Raw genomic sequence first — 23,479 nt, 5'->3', positions numbered from 1 at the left:
AACCTTCCATCGACAGTGCCAGGACATCCCCAAAAGCCAAAGCACAGACGTGTATGCTGAGCAGACTTCCCGGTTCTTTGTAGCTGGATGCCAAGATCGCTCAGTCTAAACTATCTGTGCACAGTTTAAAAATCAGCAGATGATAGGATAGTGCCTCTAGCCAAAATTATCATGCAATTATTGCAGTCAGTGGCATCTAACAAAGCCATTCCCTCGAGGCTTGATCTGTAGGGCGATAGTTCACAACGCCCCTATGTCTTGTTTTAGTTGGTTCTTCAAACTTTACGCCTCCACCGAGCTCCCAAATTAAATTTTATTTTGTAAAGTGTTTAAATAGGCACCCTTTACAGTACGATAGATTCTTACATTTTCTTTACATTCCATTAGTTTCGCTTTGAATCAATGCCCAAGGATCGATCGGTCACGTCCGATTTCATACTCTGTTGCCTGCTGAGTTAATTTAGGATGCGTTAGACTGAGTCTTTGAAAATGGAGGCCACAGGAACTGAGACTCAAGTCTTCAGTTAGAAACACAGGCTTTCGGCACGGTAACCCTTCTGCAGCTGGGTTAGAGAGCCACCCCCAAGCCCATTCAGAATCGGTATCTGCGACAGACAAGGTTTAAAAAAGGGATTTTCACACAAGCTGCACTTGTCTGAGTACATCCGGAGACGTGTGTTAATATCCATCCAAACCACCCAGATCCCCATGGGCCTTTCCCATCCACATGCTCTCACGCTCTCTCTCAAGCCCACGCACTCTCATGTACCTGTCACTGGCATTTTATTTCCATGCCTCTTCTGACCAAATTTGGTTACAAAGTCCCTAAGGCTTTACCTTGCTGCTTCAGTTGTCTCAGAGCTTCGACTCAGGCCTGGGTGCCCTGTGCTGCCTCACCAGAAGATGGTGTTGACTTGATGTCTCCAGTGGCTTCCACAGCTTCTGGGTGTTTCTCAGGAGCACCCTCTTCAGCTCTGCTCACTGTGAAAACTTGAGAACTGCGGAAGAGCTGCAGCACAAAATATGTGTGTTGGATAGAAGCAGACCTATTCCTCAATAGCAAATCAGAGTGAGACTCTCCAAGGGCTGCCAGCTATACTCTTCCAATGAAAAGCCTTGGCTACAAGAAGGTCTTTCTCCTTTGTAATGCTCCACTCAATGCTAACCCAATGTTTCTAGAAAAAAAGGGGAAAGTTGTAGGTTCTAATTCATAAGTGGATTAAAAGTTTTATGTAGTTTGTGAAATTGTCCAATTTCTGATCTAGTCATGTCCACCAAGAAATAAGCAGTATTTATTCGGAGCAGTAATTGCATCAGAGCAGCAGCTGATTACTTCCATGTTTATTGGCCAGAACATCAACATTAGCTACTCATTTATACAAACTAACAGAAGTCAATTTTAATGCTGCTTCACAGCGTTTGTAGTTGTCGAGCCATTAGCCAACAGTTCTAGAAAATGTTTTCATTTACCTGAGGTTTCACAAATAAGACTGTAGATTTACATACAGTACATTTTGCATATAGGTATCAAAATTCTTGTTGGAGAAATAAATTACAAACAATGGTACAAAATCACTCCAAGGCAACCTTTGTTCAACAAGAACATACGTGTGTGAATTTTACAGTTTTATTTTTTTGCATTACTCTTACAGTAACCAAACTATTTAGTTTATACAAAATAAACCTGGAGTTTTATATAGTTAAAAAAATCATCTTTGGCTAAACAAAGCTCTCTCTATTTTTACACATATATTTATATATATATACACACTTCTGATATTTTACATGACCATGTAGGAACCTGTACACATACTTACAATAGACAAAACATTTAAAAAAGTTTCATAATTTACAAAAACAGAATCCAAGTCAGATCCAAAACAGTCAAACCCCACCCCCCCCATCACCTGTACAGGTAAGAAAGTAAATAAACACAGACAAGGAATAAACAACTTTGTAATAAAATACTGCCTGCTTTTTTGAGACATAGAGGAAGCACTTAAGTGGAAAGAAGCCATTTCCCTCAGTGCCTTCAGTACTGTGCACATTTTGATCTCTAAGGATATGGTTAAAATGAGTAAGAAGAGTCTGATTTTTCCACAAACATGAGCACTACTCTGCAAACTGACCATTCTGAGAACAGTTTCGGTTAGATTTAAATCATCTCCAATAAGTAAACCATAGTTACAAATATCTGTTAAGAACAAGCACGGGTAGGCGCACCTATCCCAAACTGAAATCACGAGGCGCTGCTGGCATAGCATGGAAAACGACACTTGATCATCAAAAGCAAACATTTTAGAAGCAAGCAGGTAAGATGGAAGACTGCCAGAACTGACATTATCACCTACTCAAGTCATTCCTTGTAACAGTTTCCAGAGCACTGCCTAAAACGAGGACGACACCCTGTTTGGCAGCATGACAATCCATTCCATAGGTCGCGTTTACAATACTCCAAAGGTGTCAGTGGCAACGTCACTGACAAATTATCCGATGGTTTATTAGAATGAGAAGTCTGTCCCATTAGTTGGAGAGGGAACAAAAAAACATTATGCTGAAATTGAAGGAGGGGTCATTGGATTCTGAAAAAAAGCCAATTTAATCTGAGTTGAAAGGTAATGCACTTAGGTGGGGCTCTTAAATGAAGTCTAAACTCAGCAGCTGTTCTGACTGAATAAAGACTACAGCAATTCCAATCCTCAATAAAGAATAAAGCCTCAAACAGCAAAGAATTCATAATACAAGAACCTGTACAACTTCCAGGAATGCTTCTTAGGGGGAAGAAGAAAACCCAAAAACCCAACTTCTTAGGAATTTGGGATAAAGCAGCAATATATATGAGAGGTGTGTGTGTATACATATATATACACACACACACACACACACACACACTCTGTTAGTATGTACTAGTAAAACTGGAAGCATTTATAAGAGTTCTTTAAAATAGAACGTAATGAATTTCTAATGCACTAAACAATTTGTAAAGATAGATACAATTGCTGTCAAAACATGCCAAGTTGACAAGCTTTTGAAACTGCTTGTTTTTACAGAAAAGTTTTTCTCCTGGTTAGTAAGTATAAAGTCACATTTTACAAAACTGTAAAGGTCTGTTTCTAAATTAATTTTAAAAAGAAAATCACTTGTCAATTTTTGATTTTTTTTAACAAAACAGAATGTTCATTATGTTGAAGACCTAACATAAGTACCTTTTCCAGATGTAATTTGGAGCAGAAAAACATATTAGCCTTTTCCAAAGAAAAATAAAATTGAAAAAAATTCCAATACATTTTTCATGGAAACATCCCTCCCAACTATTCAAAATTCAATACTAAGTCATTTTAAATATCATTAGAACTGCAAAATATTTTTAACTTCAAGACAGTTCTTTGTAAATGAATACATATTACGGCATTTCACAATTTAAACTGAAAAACTAGTCACTGCATTAATGGTTGGCTTCACCCTCTCACAGAGGTTGGGACTCATTTTATTTGACTTCAAAAATCGTCAATTTAGGGGTCGAGACTAGCCAACTGGCTTACATTTTCCCTGTTGTCAATGACGACAGCTGGGCACCCTCAAAGAGAAATTCATTCATTTCTGTTGAACACTGCAGTCATTAAGAAACGGCTTGGATAATGTGCTTAAAGTTGAAGACAAACCGTACACTCAGTGCCAGATTCTCTCCTTGAAACCCACTATGAGCAACTGATGAAGAAGCAAGAACCACCTCTTCCTTACCATCAGAATCCAATTACTAGATAAGCAGCTTTTGGAATTACTGCTATCATTGCCCTGCCTCATTTTAAAAGGAAAAAGGATCTAACTTACTAAAATACATTTCAAGGTAACCAAGATGACGTACCTGTCATTTTCCAGGATTATCCACCAACTGGATTCCAAAGCACTTTTACTTTTTAAAATCATAGTTCAACGTCACCATATGCAGTACTTCCGACAAGGTAAGCAAGAGCCACCATTTTCACTTGACCGCACGCCCTTGTCTTTGTTTATAGAACACATTTAACCAACAGGAGATGCCACCCCCTTGAAACAATACTGCACCATTTGTACGTGCACATTCTTTACTAGCCAGTTTGTTATACTTATAAAGCACCTCAGAGGAAACATGGACAGGGAAGTAAGTAATTAACAGTGCATCAGATTTACCAAACTTAGTATTTCTGACTTGGATACCTCCCACTAATCCCACCATATGAACGCAGTGGTTGTAGTCCATCGTTGCTGGTAACAGCTAAACCCTGTAACCATGAAGCAACTTGGTGGTAAGCTTACTTGCACTTGGATTTCTTGAACAGCTTCATTAACTGCTTGAATCTTTCTGAAACCTAACGGAGGACAAGAAAAGACATATCATTAAGGCCTCAGATTTCCATACCTACCAAGACAGACTGATCTGACAGCATAAAGGTTTGTTTTGTTTTTTTTAAAGATCACTATTTTGTTTTTTATTTGCTTCCAATAAATTTTAGTGAGAGAATTTGACATCTGAAATAGGCTCCAGGTTAATCACAGAGAGCTACAGCCAACTACTGGTTTAACACAGGTTTCCTCACAACAACAAGGAAAAAAAATGAAGGCTTCAAAGTCAATTAGACTTTAATTTTTCCAGGTGTTTGTAGAAAGAATCTTAGATTTTCCCCCCTCCCCCAACAAAAGACATAAGGAAAAAACAACTCCAAATTAGTGGATCTCCAAAGGTTTTTGTTCAACTGCAATCATAAATGTAGCGACATCAGTGTTATCAAATATAAGAATGATAGCACCTACCTGATTTGGGCTTTTGTTCAGCCTAGTGGCTAAGGAAACAAAGGTTTTGCTTGATGGTCCTTTTCTCTGACATTCCAGTAAAATTTCTCGGTCATCATTTCTATAGAAAAAATGCATTTTTAAAATATTAATAAATAAATGTGTACATGCACACCAACAAAAAACACATACAGGCATATATAAAATTCTGAGTATTTCTAAACCATGGGACATGAGTTCAAACAGCAGCAATGAATTTATGGAGGATCCTCCCCTCTCCCAGCACAGAGTAACTGAGTCAGTACAAACAAGTGGCAGTGGAGATTATGCTACCCTATTAGGAAGGGCAGGATCATTACAATAGAGTTAGCTCAAAAACAAAGCCATTGAAGAGTTTTAAGCTTCTAGAGCAGACATTTAAACTCAAATTGAAAAGAATTCATAAATTCAATGGGGGCCAGTAGTTCTAGGCGGACGTGCCTCAGTCTGCATGGCTAGGCAGCAGCTTTCACCTAAGGCCCACTGTCATTCAAAGATTAAACAAAGAGTTGCCTGACTTCTCTAAGTGGCCTAATATAACAAACATATTCAGAGCACATCTACTGTTCACATGAGAATAAAGGACCAGGAGTCTATTCTTAAGCATAGCACAGATTTGCTGTTTGTCTCATTAATGAATTTAGGTATATGTAAAATGTATATAGACACAGTCATTATACAGTAGCTACTATGTATCTTTCATTGAAACATGCCATATTCCAATAAACTACCTTCAATTTCCTCCATTTCAAAGAAAAATGTAATGAGTAGTTATATAAACTTTTTTTTTTGCACAGTTCAAAGATGGACAAAGACTGTGACACAGAAAACCTAGTCATATTCATAAGAAAAACTGTAATAATCTCTTCTTATCTCACTGATCTGCATGCTAAAATCATATTAGCCTTTGCAGTCTTTTTTTCCATGAAGGAGTTGATTTTCTTTTAAAATGCTACCTAGAAACTTACTTTATATCTGAACTATACTTCAGAAAAGCCTGTCTTGAAAATTTTAGGACACCTTTTATAAAGTGTTGATTGTATCAAGTTGTAGCAAGAACACTAAAACTTGCTAACTATAGTTTCCTTAAGATAAGAATACAGCACAATAATTTTGCACGTATCTTCAACACATACAGTCACCTCATTTGTCACTCACATCCTACTAAGTGGAGTAACAAAAACAAAAGCAAAAAGTACTCTTGCTTTGGGAGATCTGAGTAAGCGATGGAATTTGTTATGATGTACGGGGGCCACCTTCTTTAAGGCAAATCTGATTTAACCTACCTAAGAAATGACTAAAAATTGTTCCCTTCCACAGGCTGCTAACAGGATTACATGAAATCAGTTCATCTCTTTAATGTGTTTTCTCCTGGACAACTATTAGAGAAAAATGATAAAATAGGCTTTGGCACCTTTCAGCGGTACTCTAAGAGAAGGCATCAATGTCATAAAGCCATCCTGCATAGATAAAAGGAGGCTCCCACTCCACTATTTACAGAAGGATGTAGAGCTACCGAATAACTTCAGCCATCAGCTAAATATCCTTTTCTTCCCACTGTTCAGTATATCAAGCAGTTTAGAAAAAAACTAAAACAATCAAACAGATCAAATCAGAAATTACCTCGTCCAGGAAACTACTACTTCTCCCTTCTTTTTAACGATGTTTTTTGCGTACAGACTAGGTGATGATGCAGATGAAGCCAAAGGAGAAGAGTCTTTGCTCTGCTGCAACTCATTCTTCTTACTGGAACATCGTTTGGGTGCTGAATTTACCTCTTCAGGTTTCACATCACTTCCATTGCCCCCTTCACCCGCTGACTCAATTTCTTTTCGTTGCTTTTTTGAGTTGGAATTCTCTCTGACAGCCTCCCTTTTCCTTTTTTTACTGGTTTTATCATCTATACTTATCTGGCATCCTACATCAGTATTTGAAGTGCATTTCGTTTCAAGACTACATTCACCTGCTACAGTCTCATTGGAAAGCTCTTCTGTTAAGTCTATAAATGCATCAGAGCACTCTTCCAGTTCTTCCTTTTTATCACTGATTTCTGAGTTAGCTGCAGAAGTTTCCTGAGCCCTGTTATCTGCAGTGGACTCCACTGCAAGACATGAAGTTTCACTAACAATATCATCTGTTAAGTCTATGTATGACTCCATACTGCATCCAGCAGGAAAAGAAGCTTGAGAACTAACAACTATTTCATTCATGTTTTCAGATACTTTCGATTTGTGTGTCTGAGATTGCTCAGAGCCTTCATCTGGGCCTTCAGTATCATGGTTCTCTGTGTTTGAAGATTTTCTACAGGGTTCAAGCAACCCAGTAGTTTCTTCCTTTCCAATACTATCACACGACTCCTTTAGAGACTGAGGTAAGGCAGGGTTTTGTTCTTGTCCAGTGCTGACATGAGGCAACTGATCTGTCTTAACCAGATCCGGTTTGATGGTTTTCTGCACAGTGGCTGCTGTGGCACTCTGACTGTCCCTTTCCTTTTCCCCACCTCGCGTTTCTTCTTTTTCAGTCTTGGCTGAGGATGCCCGTGCTTCCTTCACTGAAGCCACCTGAGCAGATGCTAGTGAGGTAGATGGCACCGCACGCCTAATCTTTACAATAAAATGATCATTGGATTTCTCCATGATCACTGCTTGCATCGGTAGGCTGGGGCGACACTGAAAACCGGGAACGACAGGCCGACTTGTCCATGATGAAGAACAACTTGATTTACTGCTTGAGTTATCAGATTCTAAAGCCAAATGAATGTCTTGTTCAGTGGCATCCTCCTCTTCAAGAAGTGCATCTTCGCTGTAATGTGCGCTGAGAACACCCTCAGGAGTTGAGCTAGAATTATTCTCAGGTTTTAGGAAACTGAGGTGAGCATCTGATTTCAAAGGCGATGGAATAGTTAAGGAAACGGCCAAATCTTCAAGGAGGATAGAAGAAACAAATGATTTATTCTTTTGCAAATTGCATTCATCTTCTTTGCACGAAGCTGCATTTGTAGAAACCTCAAACATACAGCTTTCATCCAGTACATCTGGATCAACAGACATCTGAAGTCTAGATGCTAAAGAGGGAGCTCCTACAGGTGAAACAATAGGCCAGTTAATATCCTCTACTGGTTGAGATTCCACACAAGCTTCCTTTGGAGCAATCTCTTGCACCAGTCCAGCAGCATTACCTCTGCATTTATGACTGTCTAAAAACTGTTTTTCTGGAGTCCTGAATTCCCACTCATTTCTGTCAATATTGCCACCATTTTTTTCCAAGAGATCAGAACCTTGCAATAAGCTTTTGAAGATTTCACCCATTTGAGCATCACTTACAAGATTAAATGTAAGACTGGACGCTTGCTGTTCTGTGAGAAGCTCATAACTAATATCGGACTTGTTAGCATCCCTGGAGAGTTGGAATCCTTCCTTTTCATATTTTACACCCTTCAATGGAGTAAGAGTGCCTTGCAGATGATTCTCTTTAGCAAGGTGCACTTTAGTTTGGGAATTCCTCGTGTTATCAATGGAGTTAAGACATTTTGTAAAAGCAGGTTTTGGTGCATCTGTTTTATTTTTCTCCTGGTGACACTTGGGTCGTTGATAATCCACAATTTGCTTCGAAAGGATATATTCTTCAGGCTTTTGAGATCTGGCTTTCAGGGACTTTTTTCTACATCTTTGCACATCATTTTTATGACGGATTTTGTGGTTTTGCTTTCCTGCTCTTTCAAACTTCCTTTCCTCACTCTCACTTCCCACATTTACCACATCACATAGTTTTATTATAATTCTCCTTATCTTTTCAAATAAGTAATCAAGCTGTTCATCTACAAATTTCCATAGTTGTTTTTTCATATCTGATACTTGTTGTTCAAAAAGGCGGTCCACTACTACATTCTTTTTAACTTGCTTAAGTTTGGACTCTATAATATCACAGATATTCAATTTTAATGTCTCACCTAATGTAGACATCTTGGAAAAGTTCAAGTATTTTATTAACGATGTAAAATTTATGATACCAGATTCTATAATTCTGTGAAAATGCTGAACTGGGAAGTGTACCTTGAACTTCATGTAATTCTTCCTCATCTGTTTTCGTATAGCTCTTAGCATCTGCATGATTTCTTGTACATTTGAAGGTTCAACAACAACATGAACTATTTTTTCAAGACAAGTAATGCTCACAGTTTTATTTTTCTTCATATCCTTTGAAGATCTGAAAGTCTGATTTTTATGCCTCTCTCTGTTCTTCTTTGTACTTACTTTCACAGAAACAAATTTTCCGTTACCTTCATTGCAACACACAGTTTTGCTCTTTTGATTCTGTGGACTGCTGGTCAAATTTCGTGTCTCAGGAGAAGCTTTTGGTCTTGACTTTTTTGTACTTTCAGAGCCTCTTTCTGGTTTAGATTTTTCTTCATCTTCATCACTACTTATGATTTCTCCTTCTTCTATTTCATCTGAAGAGATACTCAGCTGGGACTCCTCTAAGTGTTCATCAGACATACTAACTGGCTTTTGATTTTCTTTGTTTACCTCCTTTGACAAATTCTTTGAGGGACAGACAACTGCACATTCAGGAATTAAATCTATAAAAAGAAAACAGTTTGCTCATTACCATAAAGAATGCAATTATAAACAGACATTTTCAGAAAAACCTGGAAGATTCTCTTCTGCAAAGTGACTGTTCAGAACTGTGTTTGAAACTGTCAACCACAACTCAGGAAGTTTGAGCTATGAGAAGTTTAGGTGGTTTGCTTCAGCAGCTGCTAGCTTAAGGGATTTTTCTGAGCTTCAAAGGGCAAATAAGACCTCAACATTTCACCAAAACCATGTGATCTCACAAATATATCCAATGAAAACAGAAAAATCTAGCAGATTCCATCAGTTTTGAACTGCTTTCCATTTACTTTAACAAGTTTTCTGAACACTGCACAAATTGAATTTTAAGTTTAACATATTCTGGACTAACATTTAACATACAATAGGTGGATTTTCTTTTAGCAGTTTCACAACAAAAACAAAATGAGAAGAACAAATTATGTATTAATGTTTGCATTCAACTATCTTTTCCAGGGCTGATAAAAGGTTCTTTGAGTCTCTCAATAAACTGACATATTAAAGAAAAAGACTACTAGGCACTGTACACATGATAAACTTCTATTTCAGTTTTTGATGCATTTAAGATTACCGGCACTGCAACTGAGCACAACAGCATAAAAAGCTTTTTTCTTAGAAATTTTGGAGAAAGCCTCCAGTTCAGGTTCCTGAATGACAGGCATGAGGAACGAGATGTGTGAGATAAAAGGCTAAAGTTTTGCCAAACGTAGTAGGCCTTACTCTTCCTCACAAGTAAGTTTGTGAAATGTTTTGTATTTTTGAGATATCATTAAATATGTATTTAATCATTACTTAAAATTCAAATCAAATGATATTTTGTTAAGAAAAATAAGCAATTACAGCTAGCTACAAAGCAGTGTGTTACAAAAGACAAGAAGCCAAGCTCATTTCCATTGTACAAAAATTCCACTGAAGTGCATATGTATTGATTAATGAGATTTGCAGTTAATTTTAGGCTTGCTGGGCACTCTAGTTAATAAAACACTCATGTTCAATCACACATAGATTAGACTGCTTAATGACCTCCAACAAACATTCAATCTCATAAAAGATCAGATCTAAATTGCTCTCCATAAAAAATGCACTTGTGATTAACACTTTAAAGCAACATTTGAAAATGTTTACTTATACAGATTCTAGAGGAGCAAAACCATATTCCATCACTGCCTCCATTTCAGTTTTACAATACCTTCTTAAATTAATCACTTCAATATTTAGACAAACCAAAGTACAAAATGAAAGTGGTCAAAATATAGTATTAATACATGTACTCCTGTCCTGCAGAACAGAAAGGTGACTGCTGAATTTGAAGGCCAAGAGAAACCACAGCCTCCTGTCAATTTAACACATGCAGAACATTTGACACACATTGTCATTAGTCAGATCACAAGACAACTAGGCATCTAATTTCAGCGCTGAAAATCACTGCTTTGTAATTTAGTAGCCAGTTGTGGACAGGATAGATTCCTCTAATAAGTAAGTCAGGAAACATTACAAAATTAGAAGAATAGTTTTATTTGACGTTCATCTACTCTGCTCCCTAAGCTCTCGTGTCCCCCAGATACTTCAAAGACTATGAACTGCTGTAGGAATGAAATATAAACTGCTTAAGGAATTCACAGTTAAGAGAGTAGCTGTCTCAAGCACAAGAGACAGAATTCCAGAGTAAACCACAATAAGATTTGCAAAAAACCCATAAGGATTATGCTCTGAAACATAAGAAAAAGGATTTAAATGCCACTCTCCTGTTCCTCTTCTAGTAGGAAATCTAAACTTCCAAGAAAACTTGTTATTAATTGCAGCAGGACATTAAAGAAAGAGTTAAATTCACACACAGAATTTAAAAAAGAAAATTAAAAAGAATTAAACTTTGGATCACCTATTTTCACTTCCTGTGAGTGCTGTCACCTTATTTTATCACCCTGACAACTTGTTTAGGAGTTAACTCTTACTTCATTAATGATAAATCCTAATGTTCTATTTGTTCTACTTTTTTCTCCACCGACTGGCTCACAATTGTAATACATATATAAAAATTCACACCGAAATTAATTCAGATGGAGAGCACAGCCTTCTCTTAGCTGACATTCCTAGAAATTCTCAGGTACTCTCTCCAGCTTTCTCACAAATAAACACTTAAAGAATATGATCCTAAATAACTTTTGTCTCTACAACTGCAGTGAAAAAAATGAGATCTACTCAGAACTAACCACAATTAAGAAACATACATGTAGTATTTTTTTTTAGAAGTTAGTACATAACTCTCATTCCAACCACTCATCTGTCAGCAGCGACAAACTCCAATTTTTATAGCACTATTGTTCAATTGGCTAGACTCTTGACAGCACAGTTAAACAGCTGCCATATAAACAAAAAGGACCACTATGACTATGGCTAAAGAAACAATTTGTATTTTTGAGAAAGCAGTTAAAAGTAATTTCTGCTTTCCATGAATGGATCTTCTAAGGCTCTGTGTAGAAAAGAAATTAGAATACACATATACAAATACCTTTGCTGTAGCTCTTTGCAAGGCCTTTGCAGGGACTTTCCACCTTAAGTGCTTTAGCCAAAGGACGCATTGGACTGTTCAGTGGGCTGATTGCCTTTGGAATATACCTCAAGTGATTGAGATCAATGCTCAGTATTGAGCTGTCATCATCCACAGGAACTGGGTTAGCTTCTCTCTCTTTAGTTCTAGGATCTGTCTCACCGTTAAGAGAAGATGCTGCTGTACTGATTTCAGTTAGGTCTGGCTCCAGATCACAAGCATTTTGGTCAACTAATGGTTCATCCTTACCGGTTAGCATAGTTCTGTCAAGTGACTCAGATGTACTCATATGAATTTCACAGATACCCTTTTCCTCAATGGAACATTCAACATTTTCTGCAGCCAAGTGACCATCGTCCTTCACTACTTCCATTAAAGAGTCTAGTTTTGTTTCACTAATATCATCTGTGGCAACGCAGGACTCCAGGTCACCAGAACTTTTGGCTTCTGAGTCACCTAAGACAAGGTTTTGAGAGCCACGTTGGTCTGCTGAGCTTTCTACGTCAGCAGCTAGCCATATTTTATCTTCCTCTTTCTTCTCTCCTGCTGACTCAGGAAGGGCACCCAAACCTTCACTAGCAGGTTCAGACGGTGCCACTGCTGCTGCTCGTACATTATCATCCTGCATCACACCCACTGTCACAGGCGAGTTTTCACACTCTGCCACAGTCCCTGCCACCTCCAGGGGAAAAGAATCAGCGTGATTCAGATCTGTCACTGCCACTGCTGCTGCTGAGGCTTCCGATTCAACCAGCTCACAAGCCCCTACTGCTTCTGACAAAGTTTCAGCCTGCACCTCACCAGGAATCAGTACCTCTGCTGTTCCTGGCAAGGCCTGGGGCTGTACCGGACATGCTTCTGCTTCTGGTAAGGTTTCTGAGCTCACTTGGTCAGGTGCCACTGCTGGCAATGCGTCAGACTGTGCTGGATATGCTGTTGCCACTACTTTCAAGGCTTCATTTTCAGAACTGACAGAAACAGGCAGTGCTGGCTCCACGTCGCTTTGAGCTGCACTGTCCAGAACTTGTAGTGTTGAATTAGTTAGCTCTGTGGGTCCACAGTTAACAGGGTGGGCAGAATCCGACACTTCTGCCTGCAGCGTGAGCTCTGTACTTCCCTCATCAGTGGCCTTTTGAGAAGGTGCTTTAAATCCATCTGTTGGAGACAGACATTGTTTCTTAGCAGGAGAAAGAGTTAAATTTAGCTTTTCCATAAAGCTAAGTTTTAAGTCTTTGCTTTTTGTCCCAGTGTGATCATCTTTAGTTTTGGGAACTTTATGATCTTTTAAGCTCTCTGCTACTCTGGATGTTTCCTCTAGCTTATAGGACTTGTTTCTCTCACTTTTTGTAACATCTGTACCTTTCTTGGATTCTTTTGCAGATTGGTGAGAAATCTGTTTTGCAACCTTTCTTTCATTTCTAAAATGTCTATTTTCATCCTGATTCTCTCTTTCTCTTTTCCTTTTTTCTTCAGTTCTGTGTCTTTCTGATTTGGAATGTGCTGTTTCCCACTCATACCTACTACTAGTTTCCTTCAAGCGTGCGTATTTATGCTCTCTGCTGTTGGAATTAGAAGGTGAAGTCCTTCCTTCTCGAGGAGTATGATCATTTGTTCCCCTTTCCCTCTTGCAGTCGATGTCTTTTCCTTTTCTAGACTCTTCCACGCGACATTTACGTGATTCATGAAGACTCTTTGAATGTTCATTCTTTGAGTGTGGACTACTCCCTCTACCAGACCTCCTTGGTTGCTCTTGTAGCTTTTCATTTGGTTTATTTTTTTGGCCAGCATTTTTTTCATCTTTATCATGTGTTTTAATGTCTTTTTTAAATATATTTTGTGATCTCTCCTCAGCATACAACTCACCTCTTGTTGGAAATCTGTCTTTACCAGTAGTTTGTTTCTCCCAGGAAGAAACACTCCTTTCTACTCTTCTTTCTACACTTGGACTGGATTTGAGTTTTACGCTCTGACTTTTTTGTTGCAACTCATTTTTATCAGCCTTCTCTGAAAGAGTTTTCAGCTTTTGCTGAGGATCTGAATTCCCCTCTTCACTGTCACCACTGTTACAGTTGCCATTGTTTCCGGTGCTCTGATGTCCTTCTCTTTTGTATTTGTTGACATTTCCCCTACTATACTGTTCATTACTTTTCACTTCTTTTCTTTCTTTTCTGTTATCCTTGTTGGAACTATGATCATAGTTCGGTAGACACATATGAGTACCATTGTTGCAGAGTTCTTCGGGAGGGTATCTCAGTAAATATGGAGTGTTTCTTTTTTCGGAGCTAGACTTCCCATTGTCTGTATTATGAGATGAGTAACTGTGGTATGTATCTTTTGAACAGTCAGGTTTCATTCTGTGCTCCATCTTTATACTGTCACCTGAATCAGAAGATCTGAATTTGGAATCTTTTGTTTTACACATCTCAGAGCACCTTCCATTAGTTGATCCTGAAAGGTATGTTTTGGTGAAGCTACTTCGATGATTGGGAAATTCCGATAGCCTGTTTGTAAAAAGAAAAAAAAGTCACCTCAGTCTTTACAGATAGGTAGATTGCTTCAGACGAGCTAATTTATTACAGACCATGCAGCAAACAAGGCATGCTTGTAAGACCTCAAAGAGCCACTTTCCCCACAATTTTCCATGATGGATGCCTCCAAAATACCTAGATCAAATACTTTGTTCATAAATTTTCATCACCATCAGAAGGTATTGCAATGGAGTTTGCCAACTCTTTAATGAGAGTGAGTTCTGAAGCTGAACTGTGTAATAGTATCTGCTCTGAAACATGCAAGATGGTTAGATAACCTACCAGGAATGGGTGATTAAACAAAACAAAACAAACAAAAAAAGCTCACCCTTTGTGTTCCTTCTTGTTTTCTTAATTAGAAACCAAAGACCTCATCAAGCAAAGTAGATAGATACCTATTTCTTCTGATTGTACCAGTACTAAACCACACAATTATAGAACATAGAATCATTTAGGTTGGAAAAAACCCTTAAGATCATCAAGTTCAACCATGAACCTAGCACTGCCAAGTCCACCACCAAACCATATCCCTAAGCACCGCGTCTACGCATCTTTTAAATACCTCCAGGGATGGTGACTCAACCACTTCCCTGGGCAGCCTGTTCCAACGCTTGACAACCCTTTCAGTGAAGAAATTTTTCCTAATATCCAATCTAAACCTCCCTTGGCACAACTGGAGGCCACTTCCTCTTGTCCTATTACTTGATACTTGGGAGAAGAGACCAACACCCACCTGGCTACAACCTCCTGTCAGGTAGTTGCAGAGAGCAATAAGGTCTCCCCTCAGCCTCCTTCCCTCCAGGCTAAACAACCCCAGTTCCCTCAGCTGCTCCTCGTAAGACTTGTGCTCCAGTCCCTTCACCTGCTTCGTTGTTGTTCTTTGGACATGCTCCAGCACCTCAATGTCTTTCTTGTAGTGAGGGGCCCAAAACTGAACACAGTACTCAAGGTGCGGCCTCACCAGTGCCGAGTACAGGGGGACAATCACTGCCCTAGCCCTGCTGGCCACAGTTTCTGATACATAAAAGTTTCTTACAAGTATATAAACATGATCAGACAAAAAGCATGCTTTGAGTTCCACTATGTAGTTGTACCTTTGATGGAGATTACTGATTTCTTCATCCTTACGGTTAATTTCCACTCTTGCTGTTTTGATAAGTGCTGAAATATTCTTTTTGAGAGCTTGGTTTTCATTCTGTAGAATGACATTCTGTTTTCAAATATATACAAAAAAGAGAGTAGGGGGGCAAGGAGAGAGAGAAAAAAAAAAACGAACAAGATTTAGCTTGGGTATCCAAATGTGTAATGAAAAACAGTGCAAGACAACAATTAGAGAAAGTCCCATCATATGCAAACTGACAGTGGAACACATAGAAACTGTTTTGGAGATGTGGGTTGGTTTTTTTTTTTTAAACATCATTCACGGTTCTGCTCCTGTTTGTGTTCCTGGTAATTAAGATGTTTTAAGCATATAATTTATTAAAACTGAAATATGCAATAAACCAAGTAACCATAGAGATTAAAAAATGTAATTGTCCCCTTTGCTTCATTCTTTTACACAATTTATTGCTTTCCTGGTCACTGTGTCAAATGAGAGATGTAGCTTTTAAGCACTTTCAGTGAAAGAGGGTAATTGCATTTCTTTCAAAGTATCAAAACCAACTTTGGGTGCTCTATCATTCTAACATTTCTAGATATGATTTTCTAGAACCCTATCTGTCAATCCTAGGGATAGCCCCTTCTCTTAATAATTGTCCTCAGCAAAGCCTGCTCAGAAAAGCACACAAGTTTTGCAGAAAACAATTCAGAAGTGTCATAGGGCAGAAGCTGCTTACCATCGCAAAGCACAGAACTTTTGGGACTTAGATGTAATACACAGTAGAGCACGTTGCAGAATTGCCCAAGATAATTCAATTATATAGAATGGCACAGCACGGGAATACTCGCTCAATTTGAAGAGCAGTTCAGCCTTATCAAAATGGCACTATGCTCAAAGCAACACAGACATCCTCTTCCAGTCCTAATAACAGCTCAGGTACTTTTGCAACCCTCTCCCTAGTGCATTAAAGACCTATTTAAAAAAAAAAAAAAAAAAAAAAGACAAACACAAGAGAACTAGATACCTTTCTGATAAGCAGAAAATAAGCATGGCAAATTAACAGTTAAGGAGATAGAAGATAGCCTTTAAGCAACTATAGTCTTACTGCATGCAACATTGTGAAACAAGTGAATTTACCTACTAATTTTGTCAGCAGGCTATCCTAGCAACTCTCCTAAGTAGAACAAGCTCCTAGCACCTACAGAGGTGCTTTACAAACGAATTAATTCTGGAAAGCGTACGAAATTAACCCTCTCTCAAAGCAATATTCAGTTTGCTTTACATAAATCTTGACACTGTTGCGCTTTGAACTACAGTACCTGTGCCTGTATTTCCTTAAATTTCTTCATCAACTCTTTAATTTGCTGTTGACATTTTCCATATTCTGCCTGCAACTGTCAAAAAGAGAAGAATTCACAGCACAGAAGTGGACTTAATTACACTGAAAAGTTACTCCTCTAGATTTATAGTTAGTTAACACAGCAATTGATATTGCCAAGCTCTGGTTTTTTTCCAAAAGTAACATACTAAAGCCATATTAAAACAAAAAGCTTCAATATGCTCCAACAGGTATACAAGTCTCTAAAACATCACAAACACTCAGATAAGAGGAAATCTATGTGTGTTTGCCCAACAGCAATAGGCTAGAGAGTAACAGGAAACCATATTATTGTGAAATTAAAGACACAATTATCAGGCAGCAGGAGTTCTCAGAGCCCTACAGATGGGGACTTGTCTGTCAGATTTTATATAATACAAAACAGATAAGGAAAAACACAACAAAAAGTTACTACAAACAAACCTGGACTGCAAAAATAGACTGCAAAGGACATGCTCCTGTTGAGATGACAAAATTAAATAAAATACATTTGGCATGAGCCCTTCTTTAAAAGGAGATGGAGACAAAACTTTCACAGAAGAATAGACAACTTCCTTACTGTCATACTTGACAGTCAACTGCTTTCAAACTTTCAAAGTGACATTTTCATCACCTAGTAGACTCCTGGAAGTTTTGTTCCTGCTTCTTCTATAGTGTATTATACCTGTGGATGTCTTTGCCTTTGACTCCAAAGCTCAAGTTTATAGTTAAGATGTGTCTTATGGACCAGGATAGGTGATGCTACATGAGTGAGTGTTCTGCTGATTTGCTAGAAACAGTTATCTACTGCATGGCTGTCTTCAGTCTCAAGGACAAAATTTAATGACACACAAGATTAATCCATGACCTATCTGCTTTAGTGTGGTAAAATTTGTTGGGAGAAACATCAAGACTAGCTTTGTATCAGATGTCTGAACAGATATTTCACTAGAAGGAAATTGCGGTACATTTTCCCATGATGTAGCTGACACATGAACCCTATGCAAAGGATGTTAAATGAGAACAGACCATGTCACAGCGTGAGAGGTTCACTTATTCTGATAAACTTGTTGGCAAAACAGTTTATTCGCACGCTCCTGTTTTTAATTCTTTATTTTACAAGTTTCCCTATTTTTCTAACAATGCGAGCATACTGACAACATTTTTTGCTCTTTACACAAGAAAACTTGGAACGCAAAAACCCCCAAACACCAGAATTATTTTTATCACGTTAACACACACCTCATTGTAGGATGCTTCCTTTGCAGTCCCTTCTTCAATTAATATCTCATCAAATAAATTTAAGCTGTTTCCAGCTGGTGCAGAATTTGGAGCAGAATTGTCTGTAGAAAGAAAATCAATTACATAAAGGAAAAGGTATTTTTCTAGTCAGGTTGCATTCACTGAGGAAAACACGTGACCTTATCTAAAGAAATTCCTATTCTGTATTTCAATATTTATGTTAGTTTCATTGGAAATACTCGATCCAATTTACATCTATAAAAGGTAATGATGAAAATTAAAGTTCAACTGAAAACACTGTGTTAGAAAAATTAACAGCTATACAAGACACCTAACAACAAAGATGGGTGCATTTTATGACTGTCTAATAAGTTGTTTTAAGTGAAAGGAGAGCTAACTCACAGTAAATCTGCCTAATTTACAAAGCAAGAAGGGCTACATCTTAGCAGTGATCTGAGGTTCCGCAATCCCAGAGCGAATAGGTAGCAGAAAGCTAGAATTCAGCTTTTGGCCAGACTTCACCTTGGAAACATTTGCAGTTGAAAAAACATTATTGAGAAGAAGAATACTGAGATGCCAATGATCTACACATACACACAGATCAGTCAATCAGAATGAAATGGGAGGAATGGAGCTACTGCAGAGTTGGTATGGGGATGAATAAATGTTCTTGAATAAATGTTCTTTGCTGCTTTATGTTCCCTCACAAACGTAAAGTCCCTTGCTTTAGTTCCAGAGAAAAGAAACTAAAACAACCCCAAACCCAACACCTAAACACCCCAATTATTTAGATAATAGTGCTTTTTCCTCAAATCAACCTGTGTGCTCTATTCACCAAATACACATTGCTGACAGGACGTCTGACACCTCTGACATACAGATTCAGAGTAAGCAGACAAATAAACGAAGTTAGCTATCAAAGCTGTGCTTCAATCCTTTGGACAACACCATAAAGCAAAGAGTATTAAGACAATGCAAGATGACATGCAAATAACATCTTATCTGCATAGAGCAAAAATCTCACCAATCATCTTTTCAAACTGAAAAAAAAAATCCCTCAGAACCAGACTATAAAAAATGTTTGCAGTGCATTAAGTTATTCCTCCTTGCATCTTTTACATTTACTAAACAATGCATCCCAGTGTGTGAAAGATAGGCTTAGAAAATCCTCTTATCAGCTGTAACAAATACAAAATGAAAAGAGAGAAAAAGATGTATAGGTGCTTTATGTCTGTAGGATATAGTATAGTCCTTCCATAAAAAGTCAACAGCTTACAGTAGTAAGGTCAGTAGAGAAACACTTGTTTAAATATTAGAAATGGCATTTTGTTAAACAGTACACTAAGACTCCTAAAAAATAACGTCTGGGTCCATTTCTTTCTTCAAAGAAATTAAAAGAGAAAATTAATTTACATTAGCATGGGAAATTACTGAGAAAGTAACAAAAGGTTAAAAGGGTTTACTGAATGTACTGCACCACACAGAAAGTATGTTTTGGAGCTCTCACTGGGGATTCAGTGATCAGTGACTGGTGGTTCTTGTCTTGAAACTAACTAAAACCCACAACAGAAAGGTGCTTTTTCCAAGTTAAAATGCTTTATAACAAAGCACAGATAGAATAGGTGAGGTTTTTCTGCACCACTTGATATGCCCAAGTCTCTTAAACTAGCCAGTATCACATGAAAACTATCTCATAATCATTCAGCTAATAGATTTAAGAATTCTCTGCTGTATTTATAGAGTGTAACATATGTCTTGAATTTGAACAAGTACCTAACTGAAGCATGTGTTACACCAGCTAAATGTAAACTTAATAGCTAACTCTTGTTTTGCTTGAAACTAGCCTAAGAAGCACAGAGATTCTATAACGCTCCAAGCCATGCAGCAAGATACACTCAACTTACCAGGAACTGTCAAACCATTGTCCAAGCCATCATAAATATCCACTGAGCTCTCATCACCTTCCTTGGAGGGGGAAGCTTCAGCTAAAGCAAAAAAAAAAAAAAAGGAAAAAAAGAAAAAGGCCAAAGAAACATTTAGTAAACTCCAATGTCTAACTTTCCCCACAAAATAAGCATAGCTATGATCCTAGAGCAGTAGAGAATAGTAAAAGTCGTAGCACAGACTACTAGAAGACAGGAGAATTTTACTCGGCAAGCTACTGGTTCTGTGGAGAAAAGGTCTTTACTCACCAGGGAGCAAAGACAGACTTGTAAGATCAGTTCCTAAATACTACAAGAATTGTGCATGAAGCGAATTATATGGTTTTAAGTACAAGCAAAATTTAAAATTATGAACTAAGTCAACTTGATCTGAATGTGAAACTGTTTTCTAGAATACATTGAGCACAAAAGTCACACAACTCAGAAACAAATATAAAAGAATTCGTACGATAAAACCACTACTGCTAAAAGAAGCATTTCTTGCTAAATAACAGAAAGCATTGTAACAGTCTGTATCATAATTCAAAGAATTTGCTTTAGTACTGCTATCTATTCACATGTTAACTGGTTCTGCAAAACTATTTTAATCTAAATCTCCTCAGTCTCTCTCCATGTCTTTTTTCCAATGCCTCTTATCACTCTCATCTCTTCTATGTGAATCTCTCCAGTTCTGCAACAAATATTTTTACTATAAAGAAAAACATCAACACCCACAGTTCTTCTAGGGCTGGGAATCTCACAAACACGCATCAGATCAATCAACTGTGGAGCTGGAAATAACGTTAGAGTACCTTGATGGCTTGTACTACACCAGATGACAGCGTATTTGCTCTTACAAATAGCAAACAAAGGAGCAAACCTAACATGTCCAAATACACGCTTCATTAGGACACAGTGAAGCTTAAATTACACACTGTAAAACATAGGGGAGAGGCCGGTTCCAGCCATCCCCTCAAACCATACTAAAAATCCAAAGTACACAGTTATGATTTAAAATCCAAACTTAGTAATGGGATATGGCTTACACCTATACTGTGCCGCAGCCATTTAATTACAGTTGAAGCTCATCAGTATTTGTCCAAACTTAAATTGTTTCCATTTTGTTTTCCAAGATATTTTTGGACCTATTTATTTTCATAAGGCTGCTTGTGTTTTTTCACTGCAAACCAGAAAATAATCTAACACATCTTACCACCGTAGCGGATATCAAACAGTCCCAGTCCATCCTCATCTGTTGCCATGATACAAACTCCCTATGGCTTCCCCATCTATGAGTAAAATATCAGAGGAAAGACAACAGATTAATTGACGATTTCAGAATGTCGTCATAAACCAGAAGCATCTTGAAATAAGTCAATTACACCTGAGCTACCTGTGGCCTTTGCTCTTCAACAAAATCCAACAGCAGAATGCGAAAACACTTACATCAAGATAACAAATGTAGAGGTCTATCAAGTAAGAAATCACCTGTCCTGTAAATAAACATTATGAAGAAGATCTTCAGCTATATCTTTTATTCACATGTAGCAAATAAAGGACCTATAAAGAAACTCTGGCATGAAAATAAGCACTGTATTCTATGAACAGGTTATCTGAATGTGTATCTTAACGGGTTAAAATAATCGGACTTGATAATTCCGATTTCTTTTCTGCTGACCATTTAAGCGCAACTTTTCACTGTCTGACACCACCAGCCAAACCAATAATGAGTGGTAGCAGGCAAGAAACATTTTGCCTGCCAAGACGTACAGCGATGCTCAGCCACAGGACGATGCTCAGCCACAGGATGTACAGTACTCGCCACAACAGCTACTGCAGAATGACTTTACAAGCGCACACGCTTGTGGCACTGATACACAAGCACCTCTGAAGTGAGAGCAGAAGCCTGCAACACCAAGGCACCCACTGCAAGGCAAAGAGCACAGGAAAAAGCTCGGGGGCCGGGGCAAGCGGAGGCACCGACCAGTGCAGAGCAGCTGCCTGCCAGTTCAGAGGCAGCGGCCCTTACCCACTCCCCAGGCCTCACCCTCCCTGCACGGGCGGGAAAGGGCTCCGGCCCCCCCCAATTCCTGTCACGGCGGAAGCGCCCAGCACCTCTCGGGGGTCAGCGCGGGAGAGACGCCGATCGCGGCCCGGGAGCGACACCCCAGCTGCCGCCGCGCGGGTGGGACGCCGCGCCCCGCAACCACCGGCGGACCGGGGCGGGCAGGCTGCGACCGCGGGGAGGGGCCAGCAGGGCGCCGGCAGAGGCCGAGGTGGGCAAGGCCGGACCGGGCCGAACCGAATCGAATCGAACCGAACCGAACCGGGCGGCGGGATCCGCGCAGGGCTGGTGGGGGAGGGGAGAGGCACCCTCGGCGCCGAGCCCCACGCCGGGCCGGCGGAGGAGGGAAAAGGACGGAAGGGGAGTGAGGAGGAAGGACCCGCTCGGCAGGCTGACACGGCCCGCAGCCCCCACTCACCGGTCAGCCGCCGCCCCCGGCCCGCGACACCCCGCAGGTCGCCGCCGCTGGTCCCGCAGGCCGGGCGCCGAGGGGGCGGGGGCTCCCGACGGCGGCAGCCAACGGCCGCAGACGCACGGCACGTCCCGGGCCGCGACGTCGACAAAACCCGCCCCACGGCCTGAAGCAGTTGGCGCCAAAGCGAGGAGCGCGAGGCGTTCGCGCCACACCCCCCCCCCGCTATGGCCACACCCCCTTAGCCCCGCCTTTCACGGCCGCGCGTCCCCGGTCCGGCCCGTGCCTCAGCCTGAGCCGCTCGGCCCCGAGCGCGGGAAGCCGCGGTGCCCGGAGCTCTGGGCGGGACGAGCCGCGCTCCTCCCGCCTTCGCCCGCCTTGCGGGCGGAGGGGCTCCGGCCCGGAGGCGACCGCGGTGGTCACGCAGCCCTCCTGTAAAGGCTGTGGCGGGTGGAAAGGGGAGAGGAGCGGCCGCCGGGGGCTGCCTGGGCTGTGCTGAACGGCAGAGCCGCAGGAGTGACGCGCTTGCTCACCTGGTGTGAGCTGGGCGCGGTGGGCCGTGCCCCGCTGCTGCGGTGGGGTGGGCGTGAGGCAGCTCCGACGGCTCTCCCGGGAAGCCCGAGGTTTAAGTCCGGCTCCTGCTCTCAAGCGAGCCCGCTGTCAAACTCCTCTGGAAACATCCTTAGTACCTTAGAGCCGCGCTTGGGCTTCGTGAGCTGGCTGCGGCCGGCGAGGAGAGCTGGGGAGGGTGACGAGGAAGTGGTAACGTAATGCCGGCCTTCCTCCCGAGCCTGAACTGCCTGTTTGGGTTAGTCACCCCCCGCGCTCGTCCTCGGTCAGGACTCTCCGACTGATACCATGACCTAGATTTAAAGGGCTTCAGGGCA

At 40.1% G+C, this 23,479-nt stretch overlaps 1 protein-coding gene across 2 annotated transcripts; it reads right to left on the bottom strand.

The window, feature by feature from the left end:
- Positions 1–1,987: 1,987 nt before the first annotated feature.
- Positions 1,988–23,247, bottom strand: CASP8AP2 (caspase 8 associated protein 2). 2 transcript variants are annotated; one of them, XM_075747703.1, is made up of 10 exons: positions 23,126–23,247; positions 21,329–21,404; positions 20,098–20,178; positions 18,194–18,294; positions 16,914–16,988; positions 15,590–15,705; positions 11,929–14,468; positions 6,433–9,388; positions 4,792–4,891; positions 1,988–4,349 (listed from the first exon to the last, which is right to left on the bottom strand). In XM_075747703.1, exons 2-10 carry the CDS (start codon positions 21,375–21,377, stop codon positions 4,293–4,295), a joined length of 6,075 nt encoding a protein of 2,024 aa, XP_075603818.1. In that variant the 5' UTR covers positions 21,378–21,404; positions 23,126–23,247; the 3' UTR covers positions 1,988–4,292. The 2 variants fall into 2 exon arrangements, with proteins under 2 accessions (XP_075603818.1, XP_075603817.1); XM_075747702.1 differs by lacking the exon at positions 23,126–23,247 and adding an exon at positions 22,599–22,707.
- Positions 23,248–23,479: the final 232 nt, after the last annotated feature.

The sequence above is a fragment of the Balearica regulorum genome, chromosome 3 (genome assembly GCF_011004875.1).
Source record: "Balearica regulorum gibbericeps isolate bBalReg1 chromosome 3, bBalReg1.pri, whole genome shotgun sequence".
Taxonomy (NCBI): Eukaryota; Metazoa; Chordata; class Aves; order Gruiformes; family Gruidae; genus Balearica; species Balearica regulorum.
The sequence above is the reverse complement of the archived record's forward strand: the minus strand, read 5'-3'. Positions and strand labels throughout refer to the sequence as shown.

What these genes read in the sequence shown, in the direction of transcription:
- CASP8AP2 (XM_075747703.1), bottom strand. Translation starts at nt 21,377, where the DNA reads ATGGCAACAGATGAGGATGGACTGGGACTGTTTGATATCCGCTACGGT. An exon ending in CAATGGTTTGACAGTTCCTG is followed by an intron (nt 18,295 to 20,097) that starts GTAAGTTGAGTG and finishes TTCTTTCTACAG; the next exon opens with ACAATTCTGCTCCAAATTCT. An exon ending in TGAACAAAAGCCCAAATCAG is followed by an intron (nt 4,350 to 4,791) that starts GTAGGTGCTATC and finishes GTCCTCCGTTAG; the next exon opens with GTTTCAGAAAGATTCAAGCA.